At 56.4% G+C, this 23069-nt stretch overlaps 2 protein-coding genes across 2 annotated transcripts; one reads left to right on the forward strand and one right to left on the reverse strand.

Annotated features, from left to right (window-relative positions):
* Positions 1 to 911: 911 nt before the first annotated feature.
* LOC148835549 (uncharacterized) lies at positions 912 to 5665 on the forward strand. Its single transcript, XM_088917103.1, has 5 exons — positions 912 to 1381; positions 2551 to 2678; positions 3213 to 3272; positions 4151 to 4340; positions 4556 to 5665. The coding sequence occupies exons 1-5, from the start codon at positions 1136 to 1138 to the stop codon at positions 4664 to 4666; spliced, it is 735 nt and encodes a 244-aa protein (XP_088773229.1). The 5' UTR covers positions 912 to 1135; the 3' UTR covers positions 4667 to 5665.
* Positions 5579 to 20987, reverse strand: creld1b (CRELD disulfide isomerase 1b). The gene is made up of 11 exons (XM_088917102.1): positions 20758 to 20987; positions 19249 to 19386; positions 14706 to 14788; positions 11983 to 12093; positions 11468 to 11559; positions 9966 to 10145; positions 9232 to 9327; positions 8798 to 8881; positions 8619 to 8714; positions 7996 to 8139; positions 5579 to 7658 (listed from the first exon to the last, which is right to left on the reverse strand). Exons 2-11 carry the CDS (start codon positions 19369 to 19371, stop codon positions 7438 to 7440), a joined length of 1230 nt encoding a protein of 409 aa, XP_088773228.1. The 5' UTR covers positions 19372 to 19386; positions 20758 to 20987; the 3' UTR covers positions 5579 to 7437.
* Between the last annotated feature and the right edge of the window lie 2082 nt (positions 20988 to 23069).

Genomic DNA, 23069 nt, shown 5'->3' on the forward strand with positions numbered 1-23069 from the left:
CTCTGGGCCTGGGCCTGCTCCTGTCTGCTGTCTCCTGCTCTCTCCTGTCTCCTGCTCTCTCCCTGGGCCTGCCCCTTTCTCCTTCTCTCTCCCTGGGAGAGCAGCTTTAGTCCTGGAGGGCAGGTGTCTGGTTACCTGTCACCTGAGCCATTAATTACTTCACTGAAATAATTATGTGCTTGGTTGGACAAGCTTACGTTTTCCCTTGTTATTGAGAAGCTGGAGAGTGAGAGAGACAGTGCCCTCTGCTGCCTGTGACGCCTCTTCCACAGGACACCACGAGGGGGCGCCCTTGTCCCCTCCTCGCAGGGCAGCTGGAGATCCCCGTGCCGTGAGGAGGCGCCGCACAGACCCGAGTTTTCCACAGACGTGATGACATCAGCCCGGTATTCCTGGACCGTGAGCGCCGTCATCTCACAAAACAGAGGACAGCAGAGCCAACGCGCTATCCTGTACTGTAATATTGCTGCCAGTTAGAAAAGGCGTTCGTCATACTGCGAGGTGTAAGAAAAAAACAAAACCGTTTTCCCAAAGCCACAGTTCAGAGCGGGAGATGGAGTTAGCACGAAACTTCTGCAAAGCTAAGCAATGAATTTGACCTTCTTCCATCTGGGCGTCGATGCAAGAGCAATAGAGCTGTCATTATTTTATTCCCACAGCGATTAACCCGCTCTGCTTGGACAACTGACTGTTTCACTGTACCTCTATTTCCTTTCTCATCCCACATGTGCGCTCACGGCTTCAGCGGCCTGCAAAGACACAGCGGTCGCCTTGGCAACGGGGTCCCATTGTTGGGACACAGCCGAGCACGGCGGGGGTGTGTCCCGGCGCAGCCCCGCCCCCCTCCGCTCACGCACGCGCCCCAACAATGGGACCCCGTTGCCAAGGCGACCGCTGTCCAGCTCCGCCGCAGACGCGAGGTGAGTCCGCTCTCCGCGTGCCGACTGACCACCAGCCCGAGCCCGCGTGCCGACTGACCACCAGCCCGAGCCCCGCGGCAGCCTGCTCGGACCCGCAGCGGGGCGCTCGGCTTTCAGACGTGATTCAAATCTCCAAAAAGTTTCGTTTTGTTTTTTAAAAGTTTCCAGCGATTTAAAAAAGGTCGGTCCGCAGGGGCAGAGCAGAGGAACCGGACATGCGACTCCGTAAGACTCTCCGCCGTCGGTCCGCTCGGCACCGGGGCGGCGGGGGGCGGGCAGGGGGGTCAGTGAAGGTAACCGCCCGTCTCTCCCTCCCTCTCCCAGCTGGGGTGTCGCTGCCCAGCACGCCGGTGTCCGCCGGGATGGCCCGGGCGGCGCCCCCCTCCCGGAGGAGGTACCTGGTCACCCCGCTGGCGCTGCCCGCCGTGAGCCCGGCCGCCGTCCCGCTGTCCGTGAGCCAGGTGGGTCGAGGACGGGCCGGGTGGTGCCGTGTGGGTCCGGGTTTGTCTGCCGGTTTGTTCCCGAGATCCGAGCCTCTTCCGGCTTGAACGGGGGATGTTACAATTCCCGCTCTGAATGACCAGTAAGCAGAACCAGAGGACTTGGGGGGGGGGGGGGCACGTCTTTACTCAAAGGGCGCGTGGAACAGTAGTATTGATAAACCATGATACCCTGGTGTCTTTCAAGACACAGCAGGACGAGATCTTGAGGCCAGTGAGCTGTTGGCTCGGGGTGCAGGGGTGCAGGGGTGCAGGGGCTGACTGCCCGCCGGCTCTCCCTCACGCCCGATTAGGCAGCGAGCTGCTCTGGAATGCAGCACAACCTGCAGGGCAGCGAGGCAGGGAGGCGGGGAGAGAGGGAGGCGCGAGGCAGGGAGACGGGGAGGTGGCGAGGCAGGGAGAGAGGGAGGCAGCGAGGCAGGGAGGCGGGGAGAGAGGGAGGCGTGAGGCAGGGAGACGGGGAGGTGGCGAGGCAGGGAGAGAGGGAGGCAGCGAGGCAGGGAGGCGGGGAGAGAGGGAGGCGCGAGGCAGGGAGACGGGGAGGTGGCGAGGCAGGGAGAGAGGGAGGCAGCGAGGCAGGGAGGCGGGGAGAGAGGGAGGCGCGAGGCAGGGAGACGGGGAGGTGGCGAGGCAGGGAGAGAGGGAGGCAGCGAGGCAGGGAGGCGGGGAGAGAGGGAGGCGCGAGGCAGGGAGACGGGGAGGTGGCGAGGCAGGGAGAGGGGGAGGCAGTGAGGCAGGGAGAGAGGGAGGCGCGAGGCAGGGAGACGGGGAGGTGGCGAGGCAGGGAGAGAGGGAGGCAGTGAGGCAGGGAGAGAGGGAGGTGTGAGGCAGGGAGGCGGAGAGGCAGGGAGTCATTGAGGTGGCGAGGCAGGGAGTCGTTGAGGCAGGGAGGCAGCGAGGCAGGGAGGTGGGGAGAGAGGGAGGCACGAGGCAGGGAGAGAGGGAGGCGGCGAGGCAGGGAGGTGGCAAGGCAGGGAGGTAGCGAGGCAGGGAGGTGGCAAGGCAGGGAGGTGCCGAGGAGAAGCCTGGAGTGTGTTTTTAACGACCTTAATGACTTAACTGGAGTCTGCTGAGTCAGGTGACAGTTCGCCTGCCAGTAATGAGGTCCTGTGCTCTCCCCCCCCGGACAGTGCCCCACCCGCATCAACCCCCTGCACCCCCCCTCGGGCAGGAGGCGCACCGTCAGCCTGGAGACGCTGGCAGCGCACCACCACAACCAGCAGAGGGCGCTGGTGATGCAGCAGAAAGAGTACTTCAGGTGAGAGGGGGCCACAGGGGTCAGGGGTGCAGCTGTACCCACAGCCGGCCCACCGAAACAGACCAAGGCCCAGTGCCGGATCTCCCATGAGGCACTGCAGGCACCGTGCCAGGGGCCTACGTAGGAGGGAAACACTAGTGACTAATGAAAAACAAGCTGAAACAACAGGCTTGCGATCGACTCTCTGCGCTCCAGATCAATAATCCTGCGCTGTCTGGCGGCTGTTCTAGAAGCTAGAAGTATCGAAGTGCTGGTCGCTCGACTGGCCCCATCGATCACGTGGTTTAGCATGAGACTAGTTTAAAGAGCATCATGTCAGGCGACGTCGTTCCATCGGCGTTTCCCCCTCTTTCTGAGAGTGCCTCGGGCCTGCGGACACCACAGTCCGGCCCTGGCAAGACCTTGGAGTCCTGAACCAAACCCTAAGTTGTTTTTTTTGGGGTGTGGGTGAGGGTAACCCCCCGGAGCACCCAGTGCTGGAATCGCAGGTGTGACTGTCCACAGCCACTCTGATGTCCCCCCCTGTCTCCACAGGTTTCACCAGGCTTGGCAGAGACCGCTCTACGGCTGCCGCGCAGACAAGGAGGAGTACAGGTACAGCATGGGCCTTCCGCCGGCAGCACTCGCGCCTCGAGCTGGGGCGGACTCTGATCGGCTGATCTGTGTCCTGGCTGTGATTGGCTGCCTGATCAACTTCCTGGCTGTGATTGGCTGCCTGATCAGTGATCTGATTGTGATTGGCTGCCTGATCAGTGATCCGATTGTGATTGGCTGCCTGATCAGTGACCAGGCTGTGATTGGCTGCCCGATCAGTGACCAGGCTGTGATTGGATGCCCGATCACTGTCCTGGCTGTGATTGGCTGCCTGATCAGTGACCAGGCTGTGATTGGCTGCCCGATCAGTGACCAGGCTGTGATTGGATGCCCGATCACTGTCCTGGCTCTGATTGTCTTCCCGATCAGTGATCTGATTGTGATTGGCTGCCTGATCACTGACCTGGCTGTGATTGGCTGCCTGATCAGTGATCCGATTGTGATTGGCTGCCCAATTAGTGATCCGTTTGTGATTGGCTGCCCGATCAGTGATCAGGCTGTGATTGGATGCCTGATCAGTGATCCGATTGTGATTGGCTGCCTGATCAGTGACCAGGCTGTGATTGGCTGCCTGATCACTGACCTGGCTGTGATTGGCTGCCCGATCAGTGATCCGATTGTGATTGGTATTAACTAACTAGTCAAGACAGAGAAAATCTCACATTTTGAGAAAAAAAAACACAAAGCCGGCTCATTTCTTTTTTCCCGAGTGATTGGACTGTCAGTGTGTTTTGACTCCTGTGTGTGGCGGTTTAGGCTGACACAGGAGTCGCAGGTCTGAGTGGCTGGTGGATCTCCAGTGTGCTCTGATTGGCTGGTTTGCCTTCCAAGCCCGGCTCTCACACAGACTCTGGGCGGCGATTGGCTGCTCACCCCAGGCAGGAAGTGCGCGAGCTGCTGCAGAGGCAGATGCTGGAGAAGTGGGAGAGGCGGAGGCAGCTGCTGGCCAGCCAGACGCGCGAGGCGGAGGCGCTGCGCGAGGCGGACCGCCTGGCCCTGACCCGCGAGACGCAGGAGAACCAGAACCGAGCCCGAGCACTGAGCCACTACAGGGATGAGAACAAGAGGGTAACCCCGAGACGCTACTGTGTTCACAAGCATACCATGGAGACAGCACAAAATTAAAACAGTAAAATGAAATAGAGGCAGGAGCCGTTGGTAATGACAGTGTGTTGGCGGTAGACCGGACCGGACTGGCAGACTGTGGAGAGTGCGCTGTTACTATATTCTCCATGTGATACTGAGCCAGTGTGGCCAGTGACCTGCTCCCCTTCTCTCCCCAGATGATGGAGCAGGGCTGGAGGGAGCGCGCTCTGTCCCGTTCTCTGGAGGTGCTGAGAGAGAGAGAGCTGCTGCAGTACAACCCCATCAACTGGAGTGGCACGCTCAAATAGAGACCGGAGCAACACAGCCCAGTCCAACAGACACCAGGGCAACACAGGCCAGTCCAACAGATACCGGAGCAACACAGCCCAGTCCAACAGATACCGGAGCAACACAGGCCAGTCCAACAGACACCAGGGCAACACAGGCCAGTCCAACAGATACCGGAGCAACACAGGCCAGTCCAATAGATACCGGACCAACACAGGCCAGTCCAATAGATACCAGAGCAACACAGCCCAGTCCAACAGATACCGGACCAACACAGGCCAGTCCAATAGATACCAGAGCAACACAGCCCAGTCCAACAGACACCAGGGCAACACAGGCCAGTCCAACAGACACCAGGGCAACACAGGCCAGTCCAATAGAGACCAGAGCAACACAGGCCAGTCCAACAGACACCAGGGCAACACAGGCCAGTCCAATAGAGACCAGAGCAACACAGGCCAGTCCAACAGACACCAGGGCAACACAGGCCAGTCCAATAGATACCAGAGCAACACAGGCCAGTCCAACAGATACCGGAGCAACACAGCCCAGTCCAGTAGACACTAGAGCAACACAGTCCAGTCCGGTATCAATTAGAGCAACACAGGCCAGCCTAATAGATACCCGAGCAACTCAACCCAGTCCAGCAGACACCAGAGTAACACAGCCCAGTCCAATAGATACTGGAGCAACACAGCCCACCCCACGGTGAATCAGATACCAGAGGTACACACTCTCTGCACTGCAGCCCTGCAGGGGTTCTGCCTCCCAGTTCAGTGATGACAGATGTGCACAGGACGGCCCGGATGTTTGCTGAAATGCCCCCCCCCCCCCCCAGCAGGACACTCCAGCGAATCTCCTTGGTGAAGAAGAGCCCTGCGGCACTGACCACTGACCAGGAAAGTGAGCCTCACACACTGAAGGACCCAAGATTTGTTTTTCATAACTTTTTATTACTTTATTTGGTTTGAATGTATTAAGACCTGTTTAAATAAAAATTTAAAAAAAAAAACTCCAAAGGACGTTTTAAATAAATATTTGTAAAGAAGTGCAAATTCCGATTTTCCAGACGCCTCCAGTACACCACAGTGTGGGTGCCCAGCAGTGGAGGGCAGCCGACAGGAGGGGAGGGGGGGCCCAGCTCACTCCTGGCCACAGGACGAGCAAGAGACTGGGCAGCATAGACCCGTGTCCCCTTGAGGGTGAGCAGTGGGCCACAGGCACTGGCCTGGGGAAGTGCAGGTCGTTCGGTCCTGTCAGCGCACGGACAGTGTGGTGTGGAAACATGAGACGCCCACACGGGTGCGAGCACAGCTTGCAGGGACACAGTGACCACCCCCCCCCGTCCTCCCCTTCTGGGGACACCCAGGGCAATGGTCGCGCGGGGGCCCCTTCTTAACTGATCAGGGAAGATCAGAACCAGACGAGGAAACAACAGATAAAAAAAAAATGGCAGGATGTGTTTCTCTCTGCCCCTCCTTCAGTTCGAACCCTGTGCTGTTTTCTTTCTTACTGCCTAGACTGGGCCTGGGTTCTGGGGGAGCGAGGCGTGCCAGTGTTTTAGCTGGTAAGTTTAACAAGCACGCAAGCACAGCTGCTTTGTGTCATCAAAGCGTGGGGCTTTCAGAAGAACTTGGAAACTGAGTTTTTTTTCACATATTCATCATTTTACTGTGAAATAAAATAAATATATAATTCTTTCATTCTACAGTTATGATACATCTTAGGTTTACAGAACTGATCTGCTTTGACAGTTTTGGCCAGGCGTGCGAGAAAGCCGAGGACACTCGCCCAGAGAGGCCAGGAAGGAGGGAGAGGTGAAGAGAAGGAGAGGCAGGTGTATTGCTGACTGGCTCTGTCCCTGAAAGACCCGGGTTGGACCTGGGAGACCCGTGAACGTGCCGCTGTGGGGATACAGGCTGGCTCGGCTTCGTTCTCACTGCCTACAGCACCACAGGGCCACTGCCAGCTCACTCCTTCACTGCTTTCACCACGGTAAACCATGGTACTGTTGGGGCAGTTTCTACCTCACCATCCCCTCAATAAAATCATCTCAGCTGTGACCAGAACTGACCGCTGTCCTCTCCCCTGAGCTACTCTCTCACAGAACTGACCGCTGTCCTCTCCCCTGAGCTACTCTGTCACACAGAACTGACCGCTGTCCTCTCCCCTGAGCTACTCTCTCACACAGAACTAGTCACTCTCCTCTAAAACAAGTATATGACCTTGAAGCAACACATTTATTTAGCACATTCACAATTCGTTCATTAAAAAAGCAGCTCAGGTCCCTCGCAGTGTGAGTGCAGGCTCCAGGCTCCTCCCTGCCTCCCTGCCCTGAGTCTGCTGGCGTCCTCGTGCAGCGCACCGCCCCCCGCTCGGTCCCAGACCGCTCCTCCGAGAACAGAAACGCTGTCTTCCTCCTGGAACCAGAGCTGCAGGGCGCTGCGTCTTCTCAGTCCCTGCCCCGAGTGGCAGGAGCGTGGGGGAAAGGCGCTATACACACAGTGACCAAACCATCGCCCCTCACAGCCCAACCACAGCGTCACGCTGTGTGTGGCCACCAGGAGGTGGCGCTCTAACTCCTGACTGCGATACGCTTAGAGACGTCAATGACCTGAAATGTACTCGTTCGTAATCAGTGCTGACTGGCTCTACTGCACAGCCCCCACCCCACCCCAAAATCTGTAATTCACCCCACTTCACTCCCCCCTCCCCCCCTGAGACTGACCTGTCCCCTCCTGAACCCCACCCCCCTCCTCAGCCCCGTTCTCCCTCCTGCCCACCCCGCTCTCTAGCGCCCCTTCAGGAACCCGTCCAGCAGGCGGTCCCCCTTCTCGCTGAGCCAGTAGCCCGCCATGGCGGCCACGCCCCCGATGAAGATGGCGGTGAAGACCATGTCCCCCTTGGCGGCCAGCGTGGCCAGAGCGCAGATGACCACCCCGAAAAACATCTGCTGCAGCACCAGCACCTCGTCATCGGTCATCTCCTCAAACAGGCCCTTGTCCGAGCTCGCTGCAGGAGAGAGCGAGGGAGAGGGTCAGACAGAGCAGGGGCAGGGGGCAGGAGAGGAGACAGGAGAGGAGACAGGAGAGGGGCAGGAGAGGGGCAAGGAGAGAGAGGGGCACAAGTTGTGTGGCAGTGCAGTGTGAGCCTGTGTGTTGTCTGCAGTTGTGTAGCAGTGCAGTGTGTGCCTGTGTGTTGTGTGCAGTTGTGTAGCAGTGCAGTGTGTGCCTGTGTGTTGTGTGCAGTTGTATAGCAGTGCAGTGTGAGCCTGTGTTGTGTGCAGTTGTGTGGCAGTGCAGTGTGAGCTCTGTGCTGTGTGCAGGTGTGAGAAAGGCAGGCCACTCACAGGGGGGCAGGCTCTCCACACAGATGGTGTCCTTGCGCACGAAGCCGTCAGCGCACACACAGCGGAAGGACCCCTCCTCGTTAACGCACGCCTCGTTAAGGCCGGGGCACGCCACCACACCCCGCTCCTCGCACTCGTCCACGTCTGAGTGGATGGCAGGGCAAGGAGTGGGAAAAAGAGGGATGAGGACACGCACAGGAAGAGGGAACACCTGCTGCAGCTCCACCAGGGGTCAGAGGTCAGAGGTCGAGCGTCCCCCGTGTCTGCTTACAGGGGTCACTGTGGCTCAGAAGTCTGCTGTGGGAGTGGGCTGGACCGCAGAGGACCGAGCTCCAGATAAGCCCAGAACAGCACACCGCTGGAGTGGGACTGAAGACAACAGTGCCCCCTGGGGCCAGAGCAGTGCAAGTGCATTCACACCTGAGAACAGGCGCTTCTCTACACAGAGAGTGGTGGGAGTGTGGGACAAGCTGCCCAGACGCCGATACCCAGGTTCCTTTCAAGAAATAGCTGGGTGAGATCCTGGGTCAATTATCCTAGCTTCCAAGCAGGCCAGATGGGCTGAATGATTGTCTTTGGGCTCTTTCCTACAGGCAGCAGCAGGGACTCGAAGAGGGACTCACCCAGGCACTTGGCTCCGGCCAGCCGGTACCCCCGGGCACACTTCTTACAGCGGCCCGGCCCGCCGCCCATGCAGCCCACACACGCCTTGTCGCAGCCTGGGGGCGCAGGAGAGGAGAGGTCAGTCACACGGGCAGGCGGGGCTCCCCAGGGCTAGGGCTGGAGACGAGCCAGTGCCTACCTCTGCAGTCATACGAGCCGTCAGTGTTGAAGCAGTAGGTGTTGGAGGGACAGCGGCCCATTTCTGTGCCACACTCATCGATATCTGGAACACAGCAGAGAGGGGGGTGACACCCCAACACGCCCAGCAGAGAGAGGGGGGAGTGACACCCCAACACGCCCAGCACTACAGACAGCAATTCCTACAAAACCAGACACGTTACATCAGCTGATATCATAAACAACAGCCCTTTCCAGGTACAGGAGCGGTCTTCCGGCTGGACGCAGAGCAACACAGCCCAGAGCAGGCAGTGCTCAGCAGTCATCAGCAGCCCCACATGCAACTACTGCTCTGCTGTCTTAGCAAGTCCTGGTGCTGATTAATGGCCCTTTCAGCAATGCGGGTGCAACGTGAGCCATCAAGATTCCCTGGGTCAGAGGTCAGAGAGCACTCACCCACACACTTGTTGTCGTGGAAACTCCAGCCCGCCTTGCACTCCAGGCACTTGAAGTCCTCCGGGCCCGAGCACCTCTTGCAGGAGCGATAGCAGGCTGGGGGCAGACAGGCAGCTGTCAGCATCAGGTACACTCACACTGCTGGGTGTCTACCTGGAGTAAGTCAGGTGAAGCCCTTTCCTCAAGGAAACAACCGCAGTGTCTCACCTGGGATTCAAACCCTCAACACTCTGCAGCCCTGGTGACTCGATAACACACTGACATAAACAACAGACAGACTGACTTACTGACTGACCATCAGGTGGAGAAGGATGGAGATTCTGAAGACAAATACACAGTAGCTCCTTGAGTTACAGACAGACTGTAACACCACGTTCCGAGACAGGCAGTCCGACAGCAGACAACACTCAAACACAGACACGCAGACAGAGACACACAGACACGCACACAGAGACACGCTGGCACAGACGCAGACAGACAGACAGAGAGACACGCTGGCACAGACGCAGATGGACAGAGAGACACGCTGGCACAGATGCAGACAGACAGACAGAGAGACACGCTGGCACAGACGCAGATGGACAGAGAGACACACTGGCACAGACGCAGACGGACAGACAGAGAGACACGCTGGCACAGACGCAGAAGGACAGACAGAGAGACACGCTGGCACAGACGCAGACAGACACTGACAGACAGACACGGGTCCCCAGCAGGGAGGAGCTCAGGGTTACCTGTGCACACAGACTGACTCTGATTGGCTGGCGTGTGGCGGTAGTACCCGTCAGCACAGTCCTGGCAGAGATGACCGGCGTAGCCCGGGTCGCACACACACTCCCCGCTGCCCGCGCGCGTGCCCTCACCCTGGCAACGACCCAGACCCCCACACACAGCCCCTGGGGTGCCCGGGCAAGCTGGACCACAGAGCAAGAGAACAGTTCAGTACACCAGTCTCAGCTGAGTCAGCTTCCTGCAAGGATATGTGTCGTGTATCGGGGTGTCTCTTGGTACTGCTATCACACTGACAGTCGTGTATCGGGGTGTCTCTTGGTGTTACTATCACACTGACAGTTGTGTATCGGGGTGTCTCTTGGTACTGCTATCACACTGACAGTCGTGTATCGGGGTGTCTCTTGGTCTTGCTATCACACTGACAGTCGTGTATCGGGGTGTCTCTTGGTACTGCTATCACACTGACAGTCGTGTATCGGGGTGTCTCTTGGTGTTACTATCACACTGACAGTCGTGTATCGGGGTGTCTCTTGGTACTGCTATCACACTGACAGTCGTGTATCGGGGTGTCTCTTGGTACTGCTATCACACTGACAGTCGTGTATCGGGGTGTCTCTTGGTCTTGCTATCACACTGACAGTCGTGTATCGGGGTGTCTCTTGGTACTGCTATCACACTGACAGTCGTGTATCGGGGTGTCTCTTGGTGTTACTATCACACTGACAGTCGTGTATCGGGGTGTCTCTTGGTACTGCTATCACACTGACAGTCGTGTATCGGGGTGTCTCTTGGTCTTGCTATCACACTGACAGTCGTGTATCGGGGTGTCTCTTGGTCTTGCTATCACACTGACAGTCGTGTATCGGGGTGTCTCTTGGTACTGCTATCACACTGACAGTCGTGTATCGGGGTGTCTCTTGGTGTTACTATCACACTGACAGTCGTGTATCGGGGTGTCTCTTGGTACTGCTATCACACTGACAGTCGTGTATCGGGGTGTCTCTTGGTACTGCTATCACACTGACAGTCGTGTATCGGGGTGTCTCTTGGTACTGCTATCACATTGTCAGTCATGTATCGGGGTGTCTCTTGGTACTGCTATCACACTGACAGTCGTGTATCGGGGTGTCTCTTGGTACTGCTATCACACTGACAGTCGTGTATCGGGGTGTCTCTTGGTCTTGCTATCACACTGACAGTCGTGTATCGGGGTGTCTCTTGGTCTTGCTATCACACTGACAGTCGTGTATCGGGGTGTCTCTTGGTACTGCTATCACATTGTCAGTCGTGTATCAGGGTGTCTCTTGGTACTGCTATCACACTGACAGTCGTGTATCGGGGTGTCTCTTGGTGTTACTATCACACTGACAGTCGTGTATCGGGGTGTCTCTTGGTACTGCTATCACACTGACAGTCGTGTATCGGGGTGTCTCTTGGTGTTACTATCACACTGACAGTCGTGTATCGGGGTGCAGTCAATCTGGGGTTGCTGTCATGGGAATACCTTTGCACTCTGGGCCGAAGGTCTCTGGGGGGCAGCACAGCTTCAGCTCCTCGATGCACAGCCACTCAAACAGGTCCGGCGCCTCCTGCTGTCTGTACAGAGACAGCACAGCGGGGTCAGAGACAGAGGGACAGACAGACAGTGGACACAGACAGGAAGAGCAGACAGAGGGACAGACAGACAGTGGACACAGACAGGAAGAGCAGACAGTGGGACAGACAGGCGGTGGACACAGACAGGAAGAGCAGACAGAGGGACAGACAGGCAGTGGACACAGACAGGAAGAGCGGACAGTGGACACAGACGGGACGAGCAGACAGAGGGACAGACAGGCAGTGGACACAGACAGGAAGAGCAGACAGAGGGACAAACGGACAGTGGACACAGACGGGACGAGCAGACAGAGGGACAGAGCAGGGGAGAGGTCAGAGGAAAGACTGATGAAGAGACGATGGAGATGGAGCGATCTGCACATGAAGGCACAACACAGTAACCAGTAATGAATCAATGATAACCTGTGGAACCACCACGTCTCCACCTGGTCCTCAATCTGCTCCAGCAGCCGGTTGCACTGGAAATCAGAGCTCTCACACACAGACTCCACGATCTCCAGCAGCCTGGTCTCACTGAGGAGAGAGGGGTGGACACAGGAGGACACCGAGAGCGTTAAAAAAAGCACACAAAAGTATCTTGGACAAACACCAATCACAACAGTAACCAGTGCATACACCTTAACCCTCTCACACACACACACCCCGTCTCTCTGAGTCTCACACACACAGACCCTGTCTCCCTGTCTCTCTAAGTCTCACACACACAGACCCTGTCTCCCTGTCTCTCTAAGTCTCACACACAGACCCTGTCTGAGTCTCACACACAGATCCTGTCTGCCTGTCTCTCTGAGTCTCACACACAGATCCTGTCTCCCTGTCTCTCTAAGTCTCACACACAGACCCTGTCTGAGTCTCACACACAGACCCTGTCTGCCTGTCTCTCTGAGTCTCACACACAGACCCTGTCTCCCTGTCTCTCTAAGTCTCACACACAGACCCTGTCTGAGTCTCACACACAGACCCTGTCTGCCTGTCTCTCTGAGTCTCACACACAGACCCTGTCTCCCTGACTTTCTAAGTCTCAGACACAGACCCTGTCTGAGTCTCACACACAGACCCTGTCTGCCTGTCTCTCTGAGTCTCACACACAGACCCTGTCTGAGTCTCACACACAGATCCTGTCTCCCTGTCTCTCTAAGTCTCACACACAGACCCTGTCTGAGTCTCACACACAGACCCTGTCTGCCTGTCTCTCTGAGTCTCACACACAGACCCTGTCTCCCTGTCTCTCTAAGTCTCACACACAGACCCTGTCTGAGTCTCACACACAGACCCTGTCTGCCTGTCTCTCTGAGTCTCACACACAGACCCTGTCTCCCTGTCTCTCTAAGTCTCACACACAGACCCTGTCTGAGTCTCACACACAGACCCTGTCTGCCTGTCTCTCTGAGTCTCACACACAGACCCTGTCTGAGTCTCACACACAGATCCTGTCTCCCTGTCTCTCTAAGTCTCACACACAGACCCTGTCTGAGTCTCACACACAGACCCTGTCTGAGTCTCACACACAGACCCTGTCTGCCTGTCTCTCTGAGTCTCACACACAGACCCTGTCTGCCTGTCTCTCTAAGTCTCACACACAGACCCTGTCTGCCTGTCTCTCTGAGTCTCACACACAGACCCTGTCTGCCTGTCTCTCTGAGTCTCACACACAGACCCTGTCTGAGTCTCACACACAGACCCTGTCTGCCTGTCTCTCTGAGTCTCACACACAGACCCTGTCTGAGTCTCACACACAGACCCTGTCTGCCTGTCTCTCTAAGTCTCACACACAGACCCTGTCTGAGTCTCACACACAGACCCTGTCTCCCTGTCTCTCTGAGTCTCACACACAGACCCTGTCTGAGTCTCACACACAGACCCTGTCTGCCTGTCTCTCTGAGTCTCACACACAGACCCTGTCTGCCTGTCTCTCTGAGTCTCACACACAGACCCTGTCTGAGTCTCACACACAGACCCTGTCTGCCTGTCTCTCTGAGTCTCACACACAGACCCTGTCTGAGTCTCACACACAGACCGTGTCTGCCTGTCTCTCTGAGTCTCACACACAGACCCTGTCTGAGTCTCACACACAGACCCTGTCTGCCTGTCTCTCTGAGTCTCACACACAGACCCTGTCTGAGTCTCACACACAGACCCTGTCTGCCTGTCTCTCTGAGTCTCACACACAGACCCTGTCTGCCTGTCTCTCTGAGTCTCACACACAGACCCTGTCTCCCTGTCTCTCTGAGTCTCACACACAGACCCTGTCTGCCTGTCTCTCTGAGTCTCACACACAGACCCTGTCTCCCTGTCTCTCTGAGTCTCACACACAGACCCTGTCTGCCTGTCTCTCTGAGTCTCACACACAGACCCTGTCTGAGTCTCACACACAGACCCTGTCTGCCTGTCTCTCTGAGTCTCACACACAGACCCTGTCTGAGTCTCACACACAGACCCTGTCTGAGTCTCACACACAGACCCTGTCTCCCTGTCTCTCTGAGTCTCACACACAGACCCTGTCTGCCTGTCTCTCTGAGTCTCACACACAGACCCTGTCTGAGTCTCACACACAGACCCTGTCTGCCTGTCTCTCTGAGTCTCACACACAGACCCTGTCTGAGTCTCACACACAGACCCTGTCTGAGTCTCACACACAGACCCTGTCTCCCTGTCTCTCTGAGTCTCACACACAGACCCTGTCTGCCTGTCTCTCTGAGTCTCACACACAGACCCTGTCTGAGTCTCACACACAGACCCTGTCTGCCTGTCTCTCTGAGTCTCACACACAGACCCTGTCTGAGTCTCACACACAGACCGTGTCTGCCTGTCTCTCTGAGTCTCACACACAGACCCTGTCTGAGTCTCACACACAGACCCTGTCTGCCTGTCTCTCTGAGTCTCACACACAGACCCTGTCTGAGTCTCACACACAGACCCTGTCTGCCTGTCTCTCTGAGTCTCACACACAGACCCTGTCTGCCTGTCTCTCTGAGTCTCACACACAGACCCTGTCTGAGTCTCACACACAGACCCTGTCTCTCAAACAGCAGCACACAGCTCTTTAGCTCCTTGACTGGCTCTCTGTAAATACACCAGGCTGGAGGGGAACTGGGTTAATTCCAACAGAAACTGGCTCCTCCCACCTGTGGGTGTATTTGGCCAGTTTCTCCTCCTCCCACGCTGTGTTCCCGCCTCCAAAATTCTTATTGGCTGTCCGCTCCAGCCCCTGGAACACAGAGGTCAGAGGTCACCGTCCACGATAAAGACATGGAAGTAGACTCCAGTCTACAGTTTCAGAACCAGTAAACAGTTCTGAAAGTCCCACCTACAGACAAACACCTTGTAAGCTGAGAGAACAGTGAGGAGCATGTCTAAGAAAGAGAACACAAATCACATAAAAAAATAAAAAGTATATAAAAAAATAACAGATCAACTGAGAAAAATGTCTGGGGGACAGGTCTCTGCTCTTGTGTTCGACAGCGGGACAGGTCTCTGCTCTTGTGTTCGACAGCGGTTCAGGTCTCTGCTCTTGTGTTCGACAGCGGTTCAGGTCTCTGCTCTTGTGTTCGACAGCGGTTCAGGTCTCTGCTCTTGTGTTCGACAGCGGGACAGGTCTCTGCTCTTGTGTTCGACAGCGGGACAGGTCTCTGCTCTTGTGTTCGACAGCGGGACAGATGTGCAGAGGCCGATGTCTGTGGGACAGGTCTCTGCTCTTGTGTTCGACAGCGGGACAGATCTCTGCTCTTGTGTTCGACAGTGGGACAGGTCTCTGCTCTTGTGTTCGACAGCGGGACAGGTCTCTGCTCTTGTGTTCGACAGCGGGACAGGTCTCTGCTCTTGTGTTCGACAGCGGTTCAGGTCTCTGCTCTTGTGTTCGACAGCGGGACAGGTCTCTGCTCTTGTGTTCGACAGTGGGACAGGTCTCTGCTCTTGTGTTCAACAGCGGGACAGGTCTCTGCTCTTGTGTTCGACAGCGGGACAGGTCTCTGCTCTTGTGTTCGACAGCGGGACAGGTCTCTGCTCTTGTGTTCGACAGCGGGACAGATGTGCAGAGGCCGATGTCTGTGGGACAGGTCTCTGCTCTTGTGTTCGACAGCGGGACAGGTCTCTGCTCTTGTGTTCGACAGCGGGACAGATGTGCAGAGGCCGATGTCTGTGGGACAGGTCTCTGCTCTTGTGTTCGACAGCGGGACAGATCTCTGCTCTTGTGTTCGACAGCGGGACAGATCTCTGCTCTTGTGTTCGACAGCGGTTCAGGTCTCTGATCTTGTGTTCGACAGCGGGACAGGTCTCTGCTCTTGTGTTCGACAGCGGGACAGGTCTCTGCTCTTGTGTTCGACAGCGGTTCAGGTCTCTGCTCTTGTGTTCGACAGCGGGACAGGTCTCTGCTCTTGTGTTCGACAGCGGGACAGATCTCTGCTCTTGTGTTCGACAGCGGTTCAGGTCTCTGCTCTTGTGTTCGACAGTGGGACAGGTCTCTGCTCTTGTGTTCGACAGCGGGACAGATGTGCAGAGGCTGATGTCTGTGGGACAGGTCTCTGCTCTTGTGTTCGACAGCGGGACAGGTCTCTGCTCTTGTGTTCGACAGCGGGACAGATGTGCAGAGGCCGATGTCTGTGGGACAGGTCTCTGTTCTTGTGTTCGACAGCGGGACAGGTCTCTGCTCTTGTGTTCGACAGTGGGACAGATCTCTGCTCTTGTGTTCGACAGCGGGACAGGTCTCTGCTCTTGTGTTCGACAGCGGGACAGGTCTCTGCTCTTGTGTTCGACAGTGGGACAGGTCTCTGCTCTTGTGTTCGACAGCGGGACAGGTCTCTGCTCTTGTGTTCGACAGCGGGACAGATGTGCAGAGGCGATGTCTGTGGGACAGGTCTCTGCTCTTGTGTTCGACAGCGGGACAGATGTGCAGAGGCTGATGTCTGTGGGACAGGTCTCTGCTCTTGTGTTCGACAGCGGGACAGGTCTCTGCTCTTGTGTTCGACAGCGGGACAGATGTGCAGAGGCCGATGTCTGTGGGACAGATCTCTGCTCTTGTGTTCGACAGTGGGACAGATCTCTGCTCTTGTGTTCGACAGTGGGACAGGTCTCTGCTCTTGTGTTCGACAGCGGGACAGGTCTCTGCTCTTGTGTTCGACAGCGGGACAGGTCTCTGCTCTTGTGTTCGACAGCGGGACAGATCTCTGCTCTTGTGTTCGACAGCGGTTCAGGTCTCTGCTCTTGTGTTCGACAGTGGGACAGGTCTCTGCTCTTGTGTTCGACAGCGGGACAGATGTGCAGAGGCTGATGTCTGTGGGACAGGTCTCTGCTCTTGTGTTCGACAGCGGGACAGGTCTCTGCTCTTGTGTTCGACAGCGGGACAGATGTGCAGAGGCCGATGTCTGTGGGACAGGTCTCTGCTCTTGTGTTCGACAGCGGGACAGGTCTCTGCTCTTGTGTTCGACAGTGGGACAGATCTCTGCTCTTGTGTTCGACAGCGGGACAGGTCTCTGCTCTTGTGTTCGACAGCGGGACAGGTCTCTGCTCTTGTGTTCGACAGCGGGACAGATCTCTGCTCTTGTGTTCGACAGTGGGACAGGTCTCTGCTCTTGTGTTCGACAGCGGGACAGGTCTCTGCTCTTGTGTTCGACAGCGGGACAGATGTGCAGAGGCGATGTCTGTGGGACAGGTCTCTGCTCTTGTGTTTGACGGCGGGACAGATGTGCAGAGGCTGATGTCTGTGGGACAGGTCTCTGCTCTTGTGTTCGACAGCGGGACAGGTCTCTGCTCTTGTGTTCGACAGCGGGACAGGTCTCTGCTCTTGTGTTCGACAGCGGGACAGATCTCTGCTCTTGTGTTCGACAGTGGGACAGGTCTCTGCTCTTGTGTTCGACAGCGGGACAGGTCTCTGCTCTTGTGTTCGACAGCGGGACAGATGTGCAGAGGCGATGTCTGTGGGACAGGTCTCTGCTCTTGTGTTCGACGGCGGGACAGATGTGCAGAGGCTGATGTCTGTGGGACAGGTCTCTGCTCTTGTGTTCGACAGCGGGACAGGTCTCTGCTCTTGTGTTCGACAGCGGGACAGATGTGCAGAGGCGATGTCTGTGGGACAGGTCTCTGCTCTTGTGTTTGACGGCAGGACAGATGTGCAGAGGCTGATGTCTGTGGGACAGGTCTCTGCTCTTGTGTTCGACAGCGGGACAGGTCTCTGCTCTTGTGTTCGACAGCGGGACAGATGTGCAGAGGCGATGTCTGTGGGACAGGTCTCTGCTCTTGTGTTCGACGGCGGGACAGATGTGCAGAGGCTGATGTCTGTGGGACAGGTCTCTGCTCTTGTGTTCGACAGCGGGACAGGTCTCTGCTCTTGTGTTCGACAGCGGGACAGATGTGCAGAGGCCGATGTCTGTGGGACAGATCTCTGCTCTTGTGTTCGACAGTGGGACAGATCTCTGCTCTTGTGTTCGACAGTGGGACAGATCTCTGCTCTTGTGTTCGACAGCTGGACAGGTCTCTGCTCTTGTGTTCGACAGCGGGACAGTCCGCTGCATGAACTCTTCTCCACAGAACAAAGGGCCACTGTGAGCTTCTGAACAAAGCAGACTGGAGTCTGCTCAAAAACAGACAGCAGCTTGAAATGTGAAAGGCCATGAAGCGGGTAAGACTATTTACGGATGACGAAAAGCAGTCTGATGTTTGTCGCTTAACAATAATATAAAAATAATTTTTATGAAGAAGAAACCATTCATTAAAAAGGAAAAAAATACAAGTCTCTAACGAGCTTCCAGCGTTTGAAACAGTGAGGCTCTGTGGTGAATCTGTCTGGAACAGGAACAGCCATGCTGACTGGAAGCCGAGGGGCAGTCTGAGCTGAGCACCTGGACAGCTTCCTCTGTCCACTCGCAGACCAGCGAGGTGTTTCGTACCGCTGACGGACCCAGCAGCACTGGGGCCATCAGGCAGGCGCACACTGGTCCGGCCAGCCTGTGGGAAACAGGAGTGGACGCTGCCCGTGGGTGGCAGTGGATCGAATCCGTCCGTCTCCTGTGGCTGCTGATCAAGCGCAGTTCCTGACCGCGGAGGAGCGTCCCAGGACAGACTGCAGGTGTAGGAGAGGACGGGCAACTACTTCACTAACTCTGTCCCAAGCCTGGAGTGAATACTGAACTGCTGGAGCATAAAGTTCCCCTGAAACACAAGATCTGTGGGCGGCGAGACAGAACAGTTTCACAGTAAGAGAGACAGGGACACGGAGAGGGACAGGGACCAGGAGAGGGAGAGAGAGGGACAGGGAGAGGGAGAGGGACAGGGGCAGGGACCGGGAGAGGGAGAGAGGGACAGGGAGAGAGACAGGGACACAGGCAGGGACAGGGAGAGGGAGAGAGAGACAGGGACACAGGTAGGGACCAGGAGAGGGAGAGAGGGACAGGGAGAGAGACAGGGACACAGGCACGGACAGGGAGAGGGAGAGAGAGACAGGGACACAGGTAGGGACCGGGAGAGGGAGAGAGGGACAGGGAGAGAGACAGGGACACAGGTAGGGACCGGGAGAGGGAGAGAGGGACAGGGAGAGAGACAGGGACACAGGCAGGGACAGGGAGAGGGAGAGGGAGAGAGGGACAGGGAGAGAGACAGGGACACAGGTAGGGACCGGGAGAGGGAGAGAGGGACAGGGAGAGAGACAGGGACACGCAGAGGAAGTCAGTCCTTTACCCGCAGGAAGCTGGCGGTGAGCTGGCGACAGGTGTCACACGGTACAGCAGAGGCGCTGGCCAGAGGGGGCAGCAGAGAGCACAGCGCCACACACAGGAGGCAGGGCACCACAGGTGATGACATCACGGGCGGCAGGCACTGGGGGCAGGGAGACAGAGAGGTGGTCAGAGGCAGCAGAGCGACCTCACACATCAGGCACAGTGAAACAGAAAACTAGAAAGCTTCACACAGCCAAGTTTTTCTGCTTTGCAAAACCTGTAGTGCTTTAAAAAAACAGAATAGAAGACCGATCACAGACGAGAGGAGCTGGTCAGCCCACCTGGCCTGTTAGACAGCAGCTCACTGATCCCAGTACCTCATCCAGCTGTGTACTGACAGAAATCAGGGCATCTTGTTCCACACTCCCACTACTCTTTGTGTAAAGAAGTGTCCCCTGTTCTGTGTTTTAAAAGCACTTCCCTGTAGGTTCCACTCATTTGCTCTGGTTTGTGTCTCGCTGCTGGTTCTGAACAAGACAACTGGGTTGACCATCCGAGCCGCCCCTGACCTCAGCTGAGCCCTGAGGCACACGCCTGTGCAGAACCGGGTTACACTAAGGGCCTGCCGATCTCAGGCCTGACGGCAGAGCACAGTGGCTCTCGCTGACTGCAGCGCACGGGTGACCACAGGGGGCGCTGCGGCACGTGGGCTCTGTTGCCCGAACTCTGGTCAGTGACATCATCCGGGTTCCCACATGGGCACCTGAACTCAAGACCCCTGCCTGCCCACTCACCCGCAGTACAGACTGGGGTACAGCGGGGCACCCCCTCTCTTCTCAGGCCTCTGGTGTGGGGCGCACACAACTGCCTCATTGCCTGCTGGGGGACTCGCCGCGGGCCGTGCTGAGCGAGACGCGCTCTGGTCCGGTTCTGGGGAGCGGGCTGGCAGACGGGAGCCCGTCCAGTAAGCCCAGTCCGACCCCCGGACTCCCCCAGCTGGGCGCACCGGGCAGACTCGGGAAAGAGCCGAGCTCACGGGACACTCGGCGCTGCTGCTTGCGAGCGCGGTCCGGTCACGCAGAGAACACCTGCATCTCGCCTTCTGCCCCTTGACCTGCCCCGCTGCGGGGTCAGGACACTGGCAAGCGGGACCGCTCGTGCGCCGATTTGCTGCACCCCAAAACATTCCGGAACCCGAGAAACGGAAACGGCGTCACCTCGCCCGGCTCGTCCCGAGGGGCTGGGATTAAGGCTGGATTATTGCTCAGGCTGCAGCCGGGGGCAGCGGACCGGAGCGCGCGGTGTTCTCCGGGCCGGGCCGGGTCTGAGGGCGGACACAGCCCCCTCTCTCCCGACACCGCTCCCCCTCAAGCACGCTGGACACTCGGCTCCTCCGACACATTCCTACCGCCGCTGGCGGCCGCGCAGAGCGGCAGCAGGACTGGCCAGGGCCGTCAGGGAGAGCTGATCACCAGCGCTGGCCGGGAGGCTGTCCCGATCGATCACAGCAGAACGGAGCATTTTCTGTTACCTTTTGCTACTTGGGATTGAAGATCCGGGGACGCTTTGTCAAGCGGTGCGCCGGCTGGCTGCTTAAAATTCCGGGACCTGGCAGTCGACTTCCATGCACCCTGCAGAGACGGGCTCTCCCAAGCCGGTTCGGTTGGGCTCGGCCCAGGCTCCCCGGCTGTGATTCTGGTCGCTTCTCTCTGTCCCAGAATCCGCTGGCTGCTGCAGACTCGGGACCCCGCCCCGTTCCTCGGGGAGTTACGGCTCCACCAATCACATGTCGACGAGTACCCAGAAGGAGGCGGACCTGCTGCCAGCATTGACCAATCAGCCCTTCGCAAAGGGACTTCAAAGGCCGTCAAGGAGCTGTTTAGCAACAGCGAGCATGAGGTCGGAGACGTCTGACTTTGTCATGCTTGCTAGAGAAACTACAGCTCGCTAACACACAAACACCTCCTACTATTACTGCCAACGTCTACAGAAACAACACTGTTCTACTGCACTGGGACTGTAGCTCCTAGTGTAACAGACTGTTCTACTGTACTGGGACTGTAGCTCCTATTGTAACAGACTGTTCTACTGCACTGGGACTGTAGCTCCTAGTGTAACAGACTGTTCTACTGTACTGGGACTGTAGCTCCTATTGTAACAGACTGTTCTACTGTACTGGGACTGTAGCTCCTATTGTAACAGACTGTTCTACTGCACTGGGACTGTAGCTCCTATTGTAACAGACTGTTCTACTGCACTGGGACTGTAGCTCCTATTGTAACAGGACTGTTCTACTGCACTGGGACTGTAGCTCCTATTGTAACAGACTGTTCTACTGCACTGGGACTGTAGCTCCTATTGTAACAGACTATTCTACTGCACTGGGACTGTAGCTCCTATTGTAACAGACTGTTCTTACTGCACTGGGACTGTAGCCCCTATTGTAACAGGACTGTTCTACTGTACTGGGACTGTAGCCCCTATTGTAACAGACTGTTCTACTGCACTGGGACTGTAGCTCCTATTGTAACAGACTGTTCTACTGCACTGGGACTGTAGCCCCTATTGTAACAGGACTGTTCTACTGCACTGGGACTGTAGCTCCTATTGTAACAGACTGTTCTACTGCACTGGGACTGTAGCTCCTATTGTAACAGACTATTCTACTGCACTGGGACTGTAGCTCCTATTGTAACAGACTGTTCTTACTGCACTGGGACTGTAGCCCCTATTGTAACAGGACTGTTCTACTGTACTGGGACTGTAGCCCCTATTGTAACAGACTGTTCTACTGCACTGGGACTGTAGCTCCTATTGTAACAGACTGTTCTACTGCACTGGGACTGTAGCCCCTATTGTAACAGGACTGTTCTACTGCACTGGGACTGTAGCCCCTACTGTAACAGGACTGTTCTTACTGCACTGGGACTGTAGCTCCTATTGTAACAGACTGTTCTACTGCACTGGGACTGTAGCCCCTATTGTAACAGACTGTTCTACTGCACTGGGACTGTAGCTCCTATTGTAACAGACTGTTCTTACTGCACTGGGACTGTAGCTCCTATTGTAACAGACTGTTCTACTGCACTGGGACTGTAGCTCCTATTGTAACAGGACTGTTCTACTGCACTGGGACTGTAGCTCCTATTGTAACAGACTGTTCTACTGCACTGGGACTGTAGCTCCTAGTGTAACAGGACTGTTATACTGCACTGGGACTGTAGCTCCTATTGTAACAGACTGTTTTACTGCACTGGGACTGTAGCTCCTATTGTAACAGACTGTTCTACTGCACTGGGACTGTAGCTCCTATTGTAACAGGACTGTTCTACTGCACTGGGACTGTAGCTCCTATTGTAACAGACTGTTCTACTGCACTGGGACTGTAGCTCCTATTGTAACAGACTGGTCTACTGCACTGGGACTGTAGCTCCTATTGTAACAGACTGTTCTACTGCACTGGGACTGTAGCTCCTATTGTAACAGGACTGTTCTTACTGCACTGGGACTGTAGCTCCTAGTGTAACAGACTGTTCTACTGCACTGGGACTGTAGCTCCTATTGTAACAGGACTGTTCTACTGCACTGGGACTGTAGCTCCTATTGTAACAGACTGTTCTACTGCACTGGGACTGTAGCTCCTATTGTAACAGACTGGTCTACTGCACTGGGACTGTAGCCCCTATTGTAACAGGACTGTTCTACTGTACTGGGACTGTAGCTCCTATTGTAACAGGACTGTTCTACTGTACTGGGACTGTAGCTCCTATTGTAACAGACTGGTCTACTGTACTGGGACTGTAGCCCCTATTGTAACAGGACTGTTCTACTGTACTGGGACTA

The sequence above is a fragment of the Atractosteus spatula genome, chromosome 5, assembly GCF_055471065.1.
Source record: "Atractosteus spatula isolate fAtrSpa1 chromosome 5, fAtrSpa1.hap1, whole genome shotgun sequence".
In the NCBI taxonomy this organism is placed as follows: Eukaryota; Metazoa; Chordata; class Actinopteri; order Semionotiformes; family Lepisosteidae; genus Atractosteus; species Atractosteus spatula.

Bases quoted from the DNA above. Each gene is read 5' to 3' on its own strand.
- LOC148835549 (XM_088917103.1), top strand. From the start codon at position 1,136: ATGCGACTCCGTAAGACTCTCCGCCGTCGGTCCGCTCGGCACCGGGGC. The intron at 1,382-2,550 runs GTGGGTCGAGGA...CCCCCCGGACAG, and splicing joins TCCCGCTGTCCGTGAGCCAG to TGCCCCACCCGCATCAACCC. The intron at 2,679-3,212 runs GTGAGAGGGGGC...CTGTCTCCACAG, and splicing joins CAGCAGAAAGAGTACTTCAG to GTTTCACCAGGCTTGGCAGA.
- creld1b (XM_088917102.1), bottom strand. From the start codon at position 19,371: ATGTCATCACCTGTGGTGCCCTGCCTCCTGTGTGTGGCGCTGTGCTCT. The intron at 10,146-11,467 runs GTATTCCCATGA...TCTGTGGTCCAG, and splicing joins CTTCGGCCCAGAGTGCAAAG to CTTGCCCGGGCACCCCAGGG. The intron at 8,882-9,231 runs GTGAGTGCTCTC...GCTGTGTTCCAG, and splicing joins CCACGACAACAAGTGTGTGG to ATATCGATGAGTGTGGCACA.